The sequence below is a fragment of the Coregonus lavaretus genome (genome assembly GCF_964263955.1).
Source record: "Coregonus lavaretus genome assembly, chromosome: 11".
Lineage (NCBI taxonomy): Eukaryota > Metazoa > Chordata > Actinopteri > Salmoniformes > Salmonidae > Coregonus > Coregonus lavaretus.
This window is the reverse complement of record NC_139998.1, coordinates 12,030,499-12,045,162: the sequence shown is the minus strand read 5'-3', so window position 1 is coordinate 12,045,162 and position 14,664 is coordinate 12,030,499. Positions and strand designations below refer to the sequence as shown.

The 14,664-nt window shown below is 42.6% G+C and overlaps 1 protein-coding gene across 1 annotated transcript; it reads right to left on the bottom strand.

Annotated features, from left to right (window-relative positions):
- Positions 1 to 6,370: 6,370 nt before the first annotated feature.
- Positions 6,371 to 13,246, bottom strand: LOC311137021 (sal-like protein 1; the record flags this gene model as incomplete). Its single annotated transcript, XM_084171342.1, has 3 exons — positions 6,371 to 6,805; positions 7,536 to 10,924; positions 13,243 to 13,246. The coding sequence occupies 3 exons, from the start codon at positions 13,244 to 13,246 to the stop codon at positions 6,371 to 6,373; spliced, it is 3,828 nt and encodes a 1,275-aa protein (XP_084027468.1).
- Positions 13,247 to 14,664: the final 1,418 nt, after the last annotated feature.

The following is a 14,664-nucleotide window of genomic DNA, read 5'->3' as shown; positions in this document are numbered from 1 at the left end:
TCGTGCCCTCTTCACGACTGTCTTGGTGTGTTTGGACCATGATAGTTTGTTGGTGATGTAGACACCAAGGAACTTGAAGCTCTCAACCTGTTCAACTACAGCCCCATCGATGAGAATGGGGGCGTGCTCAGTCCTCTTTTTTTTCCTGTAGTCCACAATCATCTCCTTTGTCTTGGTCACGTTGAGGGAGAGGTTGTTATCCTGGCACCACACGGCCAGGTCTCTGACCTCCTCCCTATAGGCTGTCTCATCGTTGTCGGTGATCAGGCCTACCACTGTTGTGTGGTCGGCAAACTTAATGATGGTGTTGGAGTCGTGCCTGGCCATGCAGTTATGGGTGAACAGGGAGTACAGGAGGGGACTGAGCACGCACCCCTGAGGGGCCCCCGTGTTGAGGATCAGTGTGGCAGATGTGTTGTTACCTACCCTTACCACCTAGGGGCGGCCCGTCAGGAAGTCCAGGATCCAGTTGCAGAAGGAGGTGTTTAGTCCCAGGATCCTTAGCTTAGTGATGAGCTTTGAGGGCACTATGGTGTTGAATGCTGAGCTGTAGTCAATGAATAGCATTCTCACGTAGGTGTTCCTCTTGTCCAGGTGGGTAAGGGCAGTGTGGAGTGCAATAGAGATTGCATCATCTGTGGATCTGTTGGGGCGATATGCAAATTGGAGTGGGTCTAGGGTTTCTTGGATAATGGTGTTGATGTGAGCCATGACCAGCCTTTCAAAGCACTTCATGGCTACAGACGTCAGTGCTACGGGTCGGTAGTCATTTAGGCAGGTTATCTTAGTGTCCTTGGGCACGGGGATTATGGTGGTCTGCTTGAAACATGTTGGTATTACAGACTCAGTCAGGGACATGTTGAAAATGTCAGTGAAGACACTTGCCAGTTGGTCAGCGCATGCTCGGAGTACACGTCCTGGTAATCCGTCTGGCCCTGCGGCCTTGTGAATGTTGACCTGCTTAAAAGTCTTACTCACATTGGCTACGGAGAGCGTGATCACATAGTCATCCGGAACAGCTGGTGCTCTCATGCATGCTTCAGTGTTGCTTGCCTCGAAGCGAACATAGAAGTGGTTTAGCTCGTCTGGAAGTCTTGTGTCACTGGGCAGCTCGCGGCTGTGCTTCCCTTTGTAGTCTGTAATAGTTTTCAAGCCCTGCCACATCCGACGAGCGTCAGAGCCGGTGTAGTATGATTCAATCTTAGTCCTGTATTGACTCTTTGCCTGTTTGATGGTTCATCGGAGGGCATAGCAGGATTTCTTATAAGCGTCCGGGTTACAGTCCCGCTCCTTGAAAGCGGCAGCTCTACCCTTTAGCTCAGTGCGGATGTTGCCTTTAATCCATGGCTTCTGGTTGGGGTATGTACGCACAGTCACTGTGGGGACGACGTCATCGATGCACTTATTGATGAAGCCAGTGACTGATGTGGTGTACTCCTCAATGCTATCTGAAGAATCCGGGAACATGTTCCAGTCTGTGCTAGCAAAACAGTCCTGTAGTTTAGCATCTGCGTAATCTGACCACTTTTTTATTAACCGAGTCACTGGTGCTTCCTGCTTTTGTTTTTGCTTATAAGCAGGAATCAGGAGAATAGAGTTATGGTCAGATTTGCCAAATGGAGGGCGAGGGAGAGCTTTGTATGCGTCTCTGTGTGTGGAGTAAAGGTGGTCTAGAGTTTTTTTTCCTCTGGTTGCACATTTAACATGTTGGTAGAAATTAGGTAGAACGGATTTAAGCTTCCCTGCATTAAAGTCCCCGGCCACTAGGAGCGCTGCCTCTGGATGAGCGTTTTCCTGTTCACTTATGGCCTTATACAGCTCATTCAGCGCAATCTTAGTGCCAGCATTGGTTTGTGGTGGTAAATGTAAATAGACAGCTATGAAAAATATAGATGAAAACTCTCTTGGTAAATAGTGTTGTCTACAGCTTATCATAAAATACTCTACCTCAGGCGAGCAAAACCTCGAGACTTCCTTAGTATTTGATTTTGTGCACCAGCTGTTGTTTACAAATATACACAGACCTCCACCCCTTGTCTTACCGGAGTCAGCCGTTCTATCCTGCCGATGTAGCGTATAGCCCGCTAGCTGTATGTTGTCCATGTCGTCGTTCAGCCTCGTTTTAATGTCCCGTTGGTAGGATAACCGTAATCTTAGGTCATCTAATTTATTCTCAAATGATTGAACATTGGCTAATAGGATTGATGGAAGAGGCAGTTTACTCGCTCGCAGTTGGATCCTTACAAGGCACCCCGTTTTGATATCTTCACTATTATTCTACAATGTAAAAAATAGAAAAAATAATGAAAAACCCTTGAATGAGTAGGTGTGTCCAAACTTTTGACTGGTAGTGTATATTTTTGACAACTTTTACTCCACTACATTCCTAAAGAAAATAATGTACTTTTTACTCCATACTTTCCCCTGACACCCAAAAGTACTCATCACATTTCTATTGATTAGCAGGACAGGAAAATTGTCAAATTCACACACTTATAAAGAGAATATCCCTGGTCATCTCTACTGCCTCTGATCTGGCGAACTCACTAAACACAAATGCTTCATTTGTAAATTATGTCTGAGTGTTGGAGTGTGCCCCTGGCTATCCGTAAATTAAAAAAACAAGAAAATCGTGTCGTCTGGTTTGCTTAATATAAGGAATGTGAAATGATTTATACTTTTGATACTTATTAATATTATTTTGTACCTTTATTTAACTAGGCAAGTCAGTTAAGAACAAATTCTTATTTACAATGACGGCCTACACCGGCCAAACCCGGACGACGCTGGGCCAATTGTGCACCGCCCTATGGGACTCCCAATCATGGCCGGTTGTGACACAGCCTGGAATTGAACCAGGGGGTCTGTAGTGACGCCTCAAGCACTGAGATGCAGTGCCTTAGACACCTGCGCCACTCGGGAGCCCAATAAGTATATTTTAGCAATTACATTTACTTTTGATACTTAAGTATACTTAAAACCAAATACTTTTAGACTTTTACTCAAGTAATACTTTACTGAGTGACTTTCACTTTTACTTGAGTAATTGTCTATTAAAGTATGACAATTGGGTACTTTTTCCACCACTGCATACGTTATATCTCAGGTGATCACATGCTTAAACAAAGTTTATAATGTGTTTGTGTGTGTGTGTGTGTGTGTATGTGTGTGTGTGTGTGTGTGTGTGTGTGTGTGTGTGTGTGTGTGTGTGTGTGTGTGTTTGTGTGTGTGTGTGTGTGTGTGTGTGTGTGTGTGTGTCCACAAGAATAATAAACAAACAAACATTTCACCAACTGGGGACATTTTGTTTGTCCCAACGAGGTAAAATGCTATTTCTAGGGGGTTTAGGGTTAAGGTTAGAATTAGTGTTAGGGTTAGAATTACGTTAAGGGTTATGGTTAGGAGCTAGGGTTAGGTTTAGGGTTAAGGTTAGGTTTAGGGTTAGGGTTAAGGTTAGGGTAAGGGTAAGAGTACGGGTTAGGGGTTAGGGAAAATAGGATTTTGAATGGGACTGAATTGTGTCCCCACAAGGTTAGCTGTACAAGACTGTGTGTGTGTGTGTGTGTGTGTGTGTGTGTGTGTGTGTGTGTGTGTGTGTGTGTGTGTGTGACATTCATCTGTCTCTATCAGATATGTATCTTTGAAAAGCTTAGGATCAACTGGCCTTTGTTTTGGGCTCTGCTATGGTTCATTCCAGTTGATTACTCATGTTCTAATGCTAATGGCGAAGGGCTGGTTTAAGGTTTCGGCCCTGTCAGCTGGTCAGATATGATAATAGGTTGTGACAGCACAGGGACCATGTCTCTTTCACAGGGGATTTGATATGTGGGATGAATGTGGTTACCGTCAATAGTGGCCATTATGAGTCAGAGGTGTTGTGCATTTGTTAAGCTTTTCACTGCGATACTGCTATAGCCATACAGGCTAGATGGGGTAGTGTTTCACAACCAGCGGGAAGCCAGACTGAAGGTGAATTTTAAATCAGGTTTACTCCCTAGAGTAAAACTGGAGACAAAAGTCCTGACTCAAAAGCAACATGAAAATAAATATACAAAGTGAAAAAGTTTTCATGTGAAATGAAATTTGCAGCAATGTTTGAAAATCCAAAGCCAAAATATGGTTGTTGGTGTTTGTTAAAACACTGACAAAATTGACAATATGATAGTGTAACAGCAATAGCATGACATCGTTGAGTCCAGCTTTCAAGATAACCACAAATAATATTCCTAGGTGATCCAGAGTGACTGACACATTGTACCGTCTCCATTTAAAAGTGACAAGGTGTAGTACACAACAGGAAAGACAAGTCATGTTGAAAATGCATCTGCTTTAGGGTAGCATGTCTCCATTAGCTGTTAGCTGGAAGGTGATATGTCATATCAAATCAACAAAGGGTATCTTCAGCAGAGGGCAGACACACTTGAATGCTGAATAAGGTGACTAAACACCTCAGGACAGAAACAGATTACTTTATTGGTCCATACATACAGTACAGAGAGGTGTGGGGGGCACACAATGGGCACTAGGGGAGCTGTTGTTGTGGGGGGTTAAGTGCCTTGCTCAAACCCACAATGGCAGGCAATGGCATCTAGGATTTGATACCAGCAACCCTCCGGTTGCTGGCTCGCCTCTCTAACCACTAGGCTACCTGCCGCCCACAGGAGAGACATCTAGAATGACGTGATTCAAAGCTATAACCCATCTCAATCTTTTTATTTTATTTTGAGGTGCATCTTTACCATTAATCTGTATGTCAATTGTTATTGAACAGGGGAAAAGATAACAGTTTCCACAGCATATCACAGAATAGGATTCTACAACAACTGAGGTACAGAAGTGGTGTAATGTTGTTCAATAATGGCCAATAATTTTCTGAAAACCAATGGCAAAAAGATTTACAATGTATTACAGCACCTCAAGTAACAGTACTTCGCTTTACAGTTGACCTACATGTACAATGTATGTTGCCTCCTTATTTTAAATGTCATTATTACATATTATTCATATTTTGTTGTGAGTGTTTGAGAAATAGTAAATTAACATGAATTAAGTGATAATGGCATCAAGGTCATTATCACTTTTATACAACGGGTTACCAACATATTCAAATAATGATTGACATATTTTTTTGGATGAATTTATTCATACTATTTCATCCTTCCACAAGATATAGTCCCGACACAAATCTAGCGTTGCTACCCAAGCCGGCTGATCGTTCGTTCTATCGATTCTGTTGCCAGAGACGCGACCCAGTCGTTCAGTATTTTTGTTGTAATTGTTCCATTGCCATACTGCTAACTTACAGTCATGTCAAACAGTGCAGCCAGAATAACAGTAGCTGCATTTGCATTTGTTTAAGCTGTTTTCTAGTGACATTTATTTGGATACATCCATAATAATGAGCTAATGAGGCGCGATTTCGCCTGGCATAGAAAATGTGCTCTCTTGTCAGGACACTGTTGTTCAGAGGAGCTAGCCAACAACACAGCTAACACAATCACTTCAAACTGAAGCTGGAAAGACTGCAAACTAGCTGCACTTCATTTTGTTTGACCTTTTTTCAATTGACATTTCTTTGTATATATCCATAAAAAGTATGATTTCGACTTGCTGAGAAACGCTGCCTGCCTATTTGTCTCGTCCCGACACTTTCATTACTTTGGGACAGCTGGAGATCGAATTTGAATATGGAAACAATGTTGCAAATGTTGAGAGAGACAGACAGCAAGGTTTATACACATCTCCGCTATTGAAAACTAAATGTTAGTCTAAAGAAATGTAAGATAATGTCTAGATGCTTTTTATAGTGGATATGAAGTTTATAAATTGCCTGGCTGGGCTGATGAGACTGTGGATTGCACAGTCAGATGGAACAGAGTAAATTGGCATTTTAACATCATAGATTTAGCCGGTGGTAACTTGTGGAATAGACACCGGCTGGAATGCAGTTTTAACCAATCAGCATTCAGGATTAGACCCACCCGTTGTATAAAGTAAATTAGAACATTGATATTGACACATAAATTATCTATCCATGTATTTCACAAAGATATGACAAAGTATGTTACAAGTGAGTTCCTCTTCAATAACATAATCAACACCTCAAAATTATATTAGAATGATAAAAACCATAACATTAAGCATAATTACACAACCAGTAGGCTATTTTACCCGTGTAAATAAGCACACTGAAAAGCAGGGGGTCTTTACTAGACACTTGACTCCAAATAAGGTTATTATCAGTTATACACAAACTCAAAGAAACTCAGTCTATTCCAGCATCGCAGTTGATTTCCTTCAAAAAAGAAAGCTGTAGTCCATCAACAATATACTGTAGCCTTCCCGCCCCCTAAAATAATATACAGTCTCTTTAATTGGCAATCATTTCCTTCCTCTCCTCTATCAAATGAGTGAAACGGAAGTAAGTCGCTCTTTCTGTATCATTTTCCCCAGGCAGCGTCAAAGAAGCATTGTGTTCTGTATGGGGCAATTTGTCTAGACCAACATTTACACCACCTTTGGGTGAGCTGGCCCCATGCCCAATTGGTCCAGAGAGGTAAGGTCCACCTCCGTTCTGGATGACTGAGATATCATTGGTCCTCATAGTCAAATTCTTAGAGAAGGAGTCTGTACGGTGGTTCCAGAGACTAAAGGAGTCTCCATTACTGGACCTAATGTCTGGCCTCTGAGGAGGCTCTGATAGCTTCACAGGATGGGTTCCCATAAACATCAATGGTCCGTCCACAGACAGTCTGCGTCCTTGCCTGGTGGGGGCACTACTCCACATGTGAGTTCCCATATGGACCTACATGAGGAAGAGAGCAATGGTGAGTTACACTCCTTTTATGAGAAAAATATCACAGCGTAATGGTTCGATATACTTAATCTCTCACGATTTAGCAGGTGTGAGCACCTTTTGAAATTGGGAAGGGGAGGGGACATTTGGCCCATAGCATTGACCAAAACTTGCAGAGCGAGGGGGGTGGAGCTACCGCCCTGCTTCCGCTCCTCGTTTTAGTATCTTTTCTCATATATCTCCCCCAAAAACCTAATCGAGGAGCTGGCGCGAGATTTTCATTCTGGGATGTCAAGACCTTCGTAGGTGGTTTGAAGTCAGATACAAATCTGATTCCTGGCCATGTGACTTGTGTCTGTACGTCAAATCTGATTTGTTTGCCCTCAAGTGATTTTTAGACTGTTATTTGGCATATCTCGTTGCATTCTAACTACTCCGTTGACAGTTTGACAAGAACATGTGGTAGCTAATTAGCTTGTTCATTATTTACAAACAAATTAGCGAATGTGATAGAACGCTAAACAGCTACCTAGCTAGCTAACTTAGTTGACTGCCCTGGTTAGCCAAAAAGGACTTGTTTTGTTAATCGTGCAGCACTAATGAATGAAACGCCCCCAAAAAAACAACGCAGAATTGAGCATGATTCTATATACAGTGTCCATCCCTTTCACAGTTTTTACATTTTGTTGCTTGACAATCAGTCTAAACCCTATCTCGTAAATGCAAAAGTGGAACATACCTTCAGATTTCCTTTGGTGGTGAATGCCCGACCACAGACAGTGCAAGCGAATGGCTTCTCCCCAGTGTGAGTCCTCTCGTGGATTTGCAGGGCGCTGGAGGAAGAGAAGGTTTTCCCACAAGTGTGGCAGTAATGCTGCTTGGGAGTTCGTCGAGGTGGCAGGGCAGCGAGCTCTGGGGAGGGGGAGGCTGAGGACATCCTCAAACTCAAACTGCCTAGAAGATCCCTTGGTTCCCCATAGGGGGCGCTACCCAGGAAACTGTTCACTTCTGGCTTGATCATTTGGGAGCTCAGAGGATGTACAGAGGAATTGGGGCTGGAAGCAAGGTTGGGAATGGAGGGCTCAAACAACTGGGATGGCAGGTCCCTCATCTGATGGGTTAGCATGTGCTGCTTGAGGTTCCCCTTAGTGGAAAACCCTCTGTTGCACCCTGTGCAAATGAATGGTCTCTCCTTGGTATGGCTTCGATAATGGATGTCCAAAGCACTTTGGCAGGCAAAGCTCTTGTCGCAAATATTGCATGCAGTGTTCTTAAAAATGCCTCGTTGTTCACAGAATGTGTGGACCATATTAGTGGGATCCTTTAGTGGGTTTAAAGATTTTAGGTGGTGAAGAGATGCCATGCCAGTGCCAGTGAACTGCAGAGGGCTTGGAATGATATGTGCCTGGGATAAAGCATTCTGGTAACTTTCCTCAAAGCTTGTGGGGCTAGAACATACTGGAACACTCTTGCTTGAGGAAAAAAAGTGCTTGGCAGCTGTATTCTCAGAAACAGCAAGTCTCCCATCACTTCGGTCACCTCCAAGAGATGATGAGTCATAGACCTGTTGATCCTCTTTAGCCATTCCCTTTGTCTTAAACCAGCTGACCTGCATCTCCTCCACTGGCCTATGATAGTTGAGTTTCATCTGGGCATCAAAGGAGCCTGCTCCTGTACTATCAGAAGGAGACAAGCTACCAGATAAGGAGTTAATAAACCTGGACATGCCTGCAATCGTACTGTCATTGAAGTCCATATCATTGTCAGAAACGTTCTCCAACTCTTCTAATTTCCTTTCATCCATTGAACCTCCACCAGACTCCATTGCCTTTGGGTAGCTCTGTTCAGAGAGAGGGGTGTTGGGAATCTGGCCGCCCATGTGCATATGAATGTGCTGCTGTAGGACAACAGCATTGGTGAACTTCCTCTGGCAGATGGGGCAGGAGTGCTGGACCCTCAGTGGCGGCATGGCACGATGAACCGCATGGTGCGTCTTTAGATTCCCTTTGGTGGAAAACGCCCGTCCACACACTTTACATCTGAAGGGCCGCTCTCCTGTGTGGGTGCGATAGTGCATCCTGAGGGCGCTCTGGCAACTAAGTATGCGGTGGCAAATGATGCACTCGTTGAGGTCTGTCACCTTCTTGTCAATGTTCTCCACCAGCTGCTGGAGTTTCGAGGTCTCTGATGTCTGCAGGGGATCATGGACTCCTCCTACGAATGGATGTTTGATCTTGAACTGCTCCGACTTGATGGGATTCGTGCTTATGGAAGTGATGTTGGCGGATATATAGTCAGCTGATCCCTCTTTTGTCGAGCTCATCTTTGAGACAAAGGTCAAAGGGGGTTTAACATCTTCTCTTTTCAGATTCAAGGTGGGGACCTTTCCAGGCTCTACAAGGTCAATGCTCTTGGTAGACTTTACTACACTGGATGATTCACGTACGCCTGGACTGGAAGGCGTGGTTATTGAGACAGGCTGCTCCTCTTTCTTGATATGAAAGGGTAAGTTGAGTGATACATTTGGGAGCAACAGGCCAACAGAAGTAGTTAAGGTGTCTAGAGATGGTTTACTCTCCAGCCAGCATGTGACTGGTTTCTGGGGTGGCATAGACATGCCATAAGGGATTCCTGTGCTGGTTGGGATATTGTCCATGTGTTCTGGAACAGGGTAAGGGTTCATCTGGATGTGGGGGTACCTCTCTTTGTGCCGCTGGAAGTGTACCTTCAAGTTCCCACGGGTGGAGAAACGATTCCCGCAGATGTTGCACTTGTATGGCCTCTCTCCAGTGTGGGATCGCAAATGGATCTGCATGGCACTGTCACTCCCAAATACCTTAGCGCAAAATCTGCATTTGTGTTTAAAGTAAGCCTGTTCAGAAGACCTTTTGCGTTCTAAAGAAGTCACATTGTTTGGTTTGCCTTTCCTTTGTTGGGCTAACGCCGTCAAAGCATTCCGATCCTCCACAATTGCACCAATGCTTGGTCCAGCGCTAGAGAGTGTTTGATTGCTGGATGGTGGTTGAGGTAGACATGGTTTATTTGATGGGTTTAGCAAGCTACCTGTGCCAAGTGCTGGTGAGTTCATTTTGGTTTGGGTTGAAACATTTAGTTGAGGGTACAGACCACTAGCATGAGTGTACTTCTTTCTAGAGTGGTGCTTGCTAACTGCTGAAGCTATGAGTTTACCCATGCTTTGTAAGGGTTCGGTGCTAGAGTGCACAATGCTGCTACCAAGGGGGCTCTGTGGTGACTGTACTGTTGCTTTTAATCGTTTAAAGTGGCTGATGCTGGCAGACTGACTGGCAAGACTATGGGCTAACCCAGTGGCTGCAGCTAGCTGCTGGGATAGATGAGAACTGAGGGTTGTCAGCTGGCTGGCATGCGTTGATGCTAGACTACCCTGAGGGCAGCTGGTGGGTGTCTGTGTCGGAGTCTCTGATACCTCAGACCTCTGGGAGGCAAACAGTAAGACCTGGTGACGAATTTGATCAATCAGCTGCAGCTGGTGGATCTGTTGCAGCTGCAGAGCCAGGAGTTTCTCCATCAGAGATGAGACTGCCATCTTACTGCTGGTATCCGATCGGCTCTGCTGGCAAAACTGGGCCACGGCCACTTTAGTGCTCTCTATGTTTTCAATGACGACGTTGCTGTTGAACCATGATAATGTCCCCTGCTGTTCCGTCAGGTTGTTGCCAGGTTGAGGTAGTGAAATTGGGAGAACTGAGATACATGAGACAATATCCGTCATGCTGTCAGTACTGCTGCTCCGGCTGCTACTGGTGCTATCTAGCCGGCCATTGCTACTCTTACTTCTGGAAACGTCCATAGAGTCTTCATTCCCCTCTGATTTCTCCTCCAACAGATCACTGCACTCTTCCATTTCAGAGTTGTTGACTGTTTCGCTTGGTTCCCCTGGTGTACTGGGCGACGAGGCCAGAGGGAATATTTCAGCAGACGACACTGGGTCTTCATTGTCATTGACAATCAGGACTAACTGATTGGAAAAGCAATCCCTGACATGTAGTTCCAGATCTGGTAGTTCAACAAACTCAGCACAGCATCTGCTGCAGATATGAGCACAATAGTCCAAGGTGGGGGGAGTCCCAAAACTCTGGTGTGTGCCCCCTGAAACAGACAAGAAGGAAGCAAGGGTTATTACTATATACATAGTGGTATGGAAGTAGTTTGGGGGAGGGGTGCTGTAATTTATTTTGCCAGGGGGAGGGGGGGGGGGGGGGGTAAGGATGCTGAAAATGTGGATGTTTTGTGTCTTTGCACATAACTTTGCACCTTTTGATGTAAATGTTTGAGGACAGGGTTTTGTTCTTTCTGGATTCCATTAGAATGACAATTGCAGAGAATAGGACAGGGCAACAACTCTTACAATTCCAACTATTGAATCCTGCAAGATACTGTTCTTAATTATACAACCACCTTTTTTGCCAAAGCAGAGATGCTGAAAACATTTTTTTATTGGGATTTTTCAGGAGGTGCTGCAGCACCCTCAGCACCCCTACTTCCCACATCTATGACTATATAGAGAATTTATATTAGGGGAGAGTGGGGTAAGTTGAGCCACCCTTGTTTATAGGAAACCATACACCAAATTAATAATTTGACCAAATACTTAGGAAGAGATGAGCTTTTCATGGAGTCTGTGAAGGAAGAAAGCACATGGAAAAAGTGGTAAGCAAGTTAAGTAAAAAAAAAAAGATTTTCACCAAGTCAAATGAATTTATTGTGTTAGAGGTTTCATGATGCTTGTATCTAAACCAAAGTAGATATTTTAAGATTGTTCTCTATAAGCTTCAATATGAGGTCCTAAACCTAGCGTGAAAGTGCATCATTGTAGCTGTGTGGGCTAATATAGTCAAAATGTTTGCCTTGAGGTAAGTTGAGCCCATGGCCATTGGGTAAGTTGAGCTAATGGTTGAGCCGATGGCAAGTTGATCAAATGTAAGCGTTTTTTTCCCAGGCATAATGCAAGTCATTATCGCTGGGATATGAGGTAACAACAAGTGTAAAAAATAAGTATAAAGGGTTTGTTAGGTGTTATGCCTACGTGTTAAAATATGCTTAAAATTATTAAAGGACAAAAAAGCGATTGTGTGAATTGTGTTTGGCAAATAAAGATAGACATGGTTTAAAAAAGGTAGTGGTAATATTTCATTCAGTACAGATATTTGTAGGCGGTTTAATTTATCCTGTCCCACAGCTCAATTTACCCCATACCTGAGACCACTTTTTTTGGACAAGCTATGTTTTCAAATCTGTAATGTTTACATGAATACACAACATCCTGAAATACTGTACATGTAGATATCTTTGTTAGAAAGAATATTATATTTCCCTTGACTGAATGATGCTGAATGTAAAAAAAAAAACGGCTCAACTTACCCCACTCTGCCCTGTGACTTTATTTACTATATTCTGTAGAGCACCCCCTGGTTGACTGACCCATAGGGGAAAAGAAAGGAAGACAAAGGCAGCTATTGTATGCACTTGTACCCCTTGTAGTGACATTGCCTGTGGGGGAATAACTTATTAGCTGTATGTTATACAGAGTAATTGCCTACTATCAACAGTAATACAATAATGTAGGGGAACCCTTTAGTCTCAGGGCTCAAGGCTTTTCCAACTCTACAAGCTTAGGAGAGATTCCACTCACAAAGGTGTCAGGTACTGAGCCACAAGGGGATGGAGGAGTAGCTCTGGTATTTTGTTCAGATCCCTCCCTACTCTATGATAAACCTCTGGCACTAATAATAACAGTTTTCCTCTATAAATATTATTGCAGTTAGGAATATCACAAGGACAGTGAAATATATATTGGTCCTGTAGCGTACAGTAGCCTAATTGCCCACCTTTTTCAGCAATTTGAAATAGAATTTATAAATTCAATCTAATTTAATGTAGCCTAATCATTTATTGCCTATAAAAAAAATATTGAAAATGTCATTTAATTTTGACTTATTTAGTCAGGATAGTCCACTCAGTAACAATTGCCACTGTTTTCCAGGGAATGCTGGGTGCAAAATATTAACTAACTTTTCAGAATACATTATTTCTGTTAAATTAAAAGGGGCATATAAACAATGTCTGACATGAAAACTGAATTGTGATCATTGTTCAAACTTTTTTTAGGCATCATTAGATCTACTCTGATACTAATAAATAGACCTACGACAATGAAATATACAGACAATTGGAATAACAATCATATTTAGCATGGTAAAATCATGAAAGAAAAGTTGCATGTGAAGGCTCTATTGTAAGTCATCACTCAATGAAACAATTATAATTTAAACTTCTAAAGTCAGGCTAAAATTGCCCCAAACTCACTACAGAATTGCACACAACTATTAAATTACATACATTTCATTTTCAATTGCACAGCAGTTTCCCTTATTAACATTTAGCCTACAGTCCTGTCCCAAACTTACCCATGCTTTCCAATAAAGACGAATTATGATCCGACTGTACATGTTGAGGCTTTGCTTGCTTCCTACGCGACATGATGTCCAAGGTGCAAACATCAACTCAGACAGAATAGAAAACTTCCCCAAAAATATTATTCAGTTATGCAAGCTGAATCCACCAAACCAGTTTGTGTCCCATGAACTCTATAGTTGTAGGCTAAATGCCAGCTGACTGAGCGTGCACCACCAGTTTCTCTTTCAAGGAGCAGACTGCACTTGACCGCACACAGTAGGGGAGACCGGGGTTGGTTGTCTCACGGGTTGGTTGTCACAGTGTAATCATTTCAAGATAGAAATGTGTGTCCTCTATATGAGAGGGCATTCATGTGGTCAATTCAGGTCAGGATCACAAAACATTGATGTGAGAGGAATTTTTGAATTTTTCATGGGTGAAAGTAAATATTTATGCTTGGTATTTCTTTAATAAATAGTTGTATGATTGGACTGGGAGTGTTTTATTTAAAAAAGGGAGAGCTTTATTTCAAGCCTATTTGGAAGTTCCTAGATCAAGCCATGTGGTAACTAGCATTAGGGGGAGATGGATGTCACATTGATGTTGGTTGGGGTTGCTTGTCACAATCTGACAACCATCCCCATTGTAACAATGTACCCAGAAAGCTAAACGAAGTTGAAAAGATGCCTAGAATACTTATTTTCCGGACGTTGTAAAGAAGTTTATGATTGATTCAGATTTGGTCCAGTTCGGATCTGCTTGTCAAAACTGTGAGTCATGCGACTCCGACTGAAAGTCAGGAACATTCACAGACACACACACACACACACACACCTGTTCCTGTTTGAAAAACCATTCCTTGTTTTCAACAAAAAATGGAGTTAACACAAATGTTTACAGCTTTTTCACTTTATTAAAATATTTCATTTTCATCCAAATATCAGATGGTTACTGTTTGTTTTATTAAGCATTGATATGAAGATTTGAGTGGAGTAAAAACTACAATGTCAAATCAAATATTCAACTATATTGAATGTATTTTTACTTTTACTTTATTTTTATTATGTTAAATATAAATACTGTTCAATGAATAAGGCTTTACTTTTTTTTCAAATAAAGGCTTTACTTTTTCAAAAAACTTTGTAAATTGGTTCAATTGTTGCTGAAAAACAAATACAAACACTGTGAAAATCAACCACATACAGTGAAGGGGCTGTGAAGTGGACAGAGTGTGTTTAATGACTCATAACTCTATGTTGGAATAAGATACACTACATGACCGAAAGTATGTGGACAAGTGCTCGTCGAACATCTCATTCCAGAATCGTGGGCATTAATATGGAGTTGGTCCCCCCTTTGCTGCTATAACAGCTCTTCTGGGAAGGCTTTCCACTAGATGTTGGAACATTGCTGCTAGGACTTGCTTCCATTCA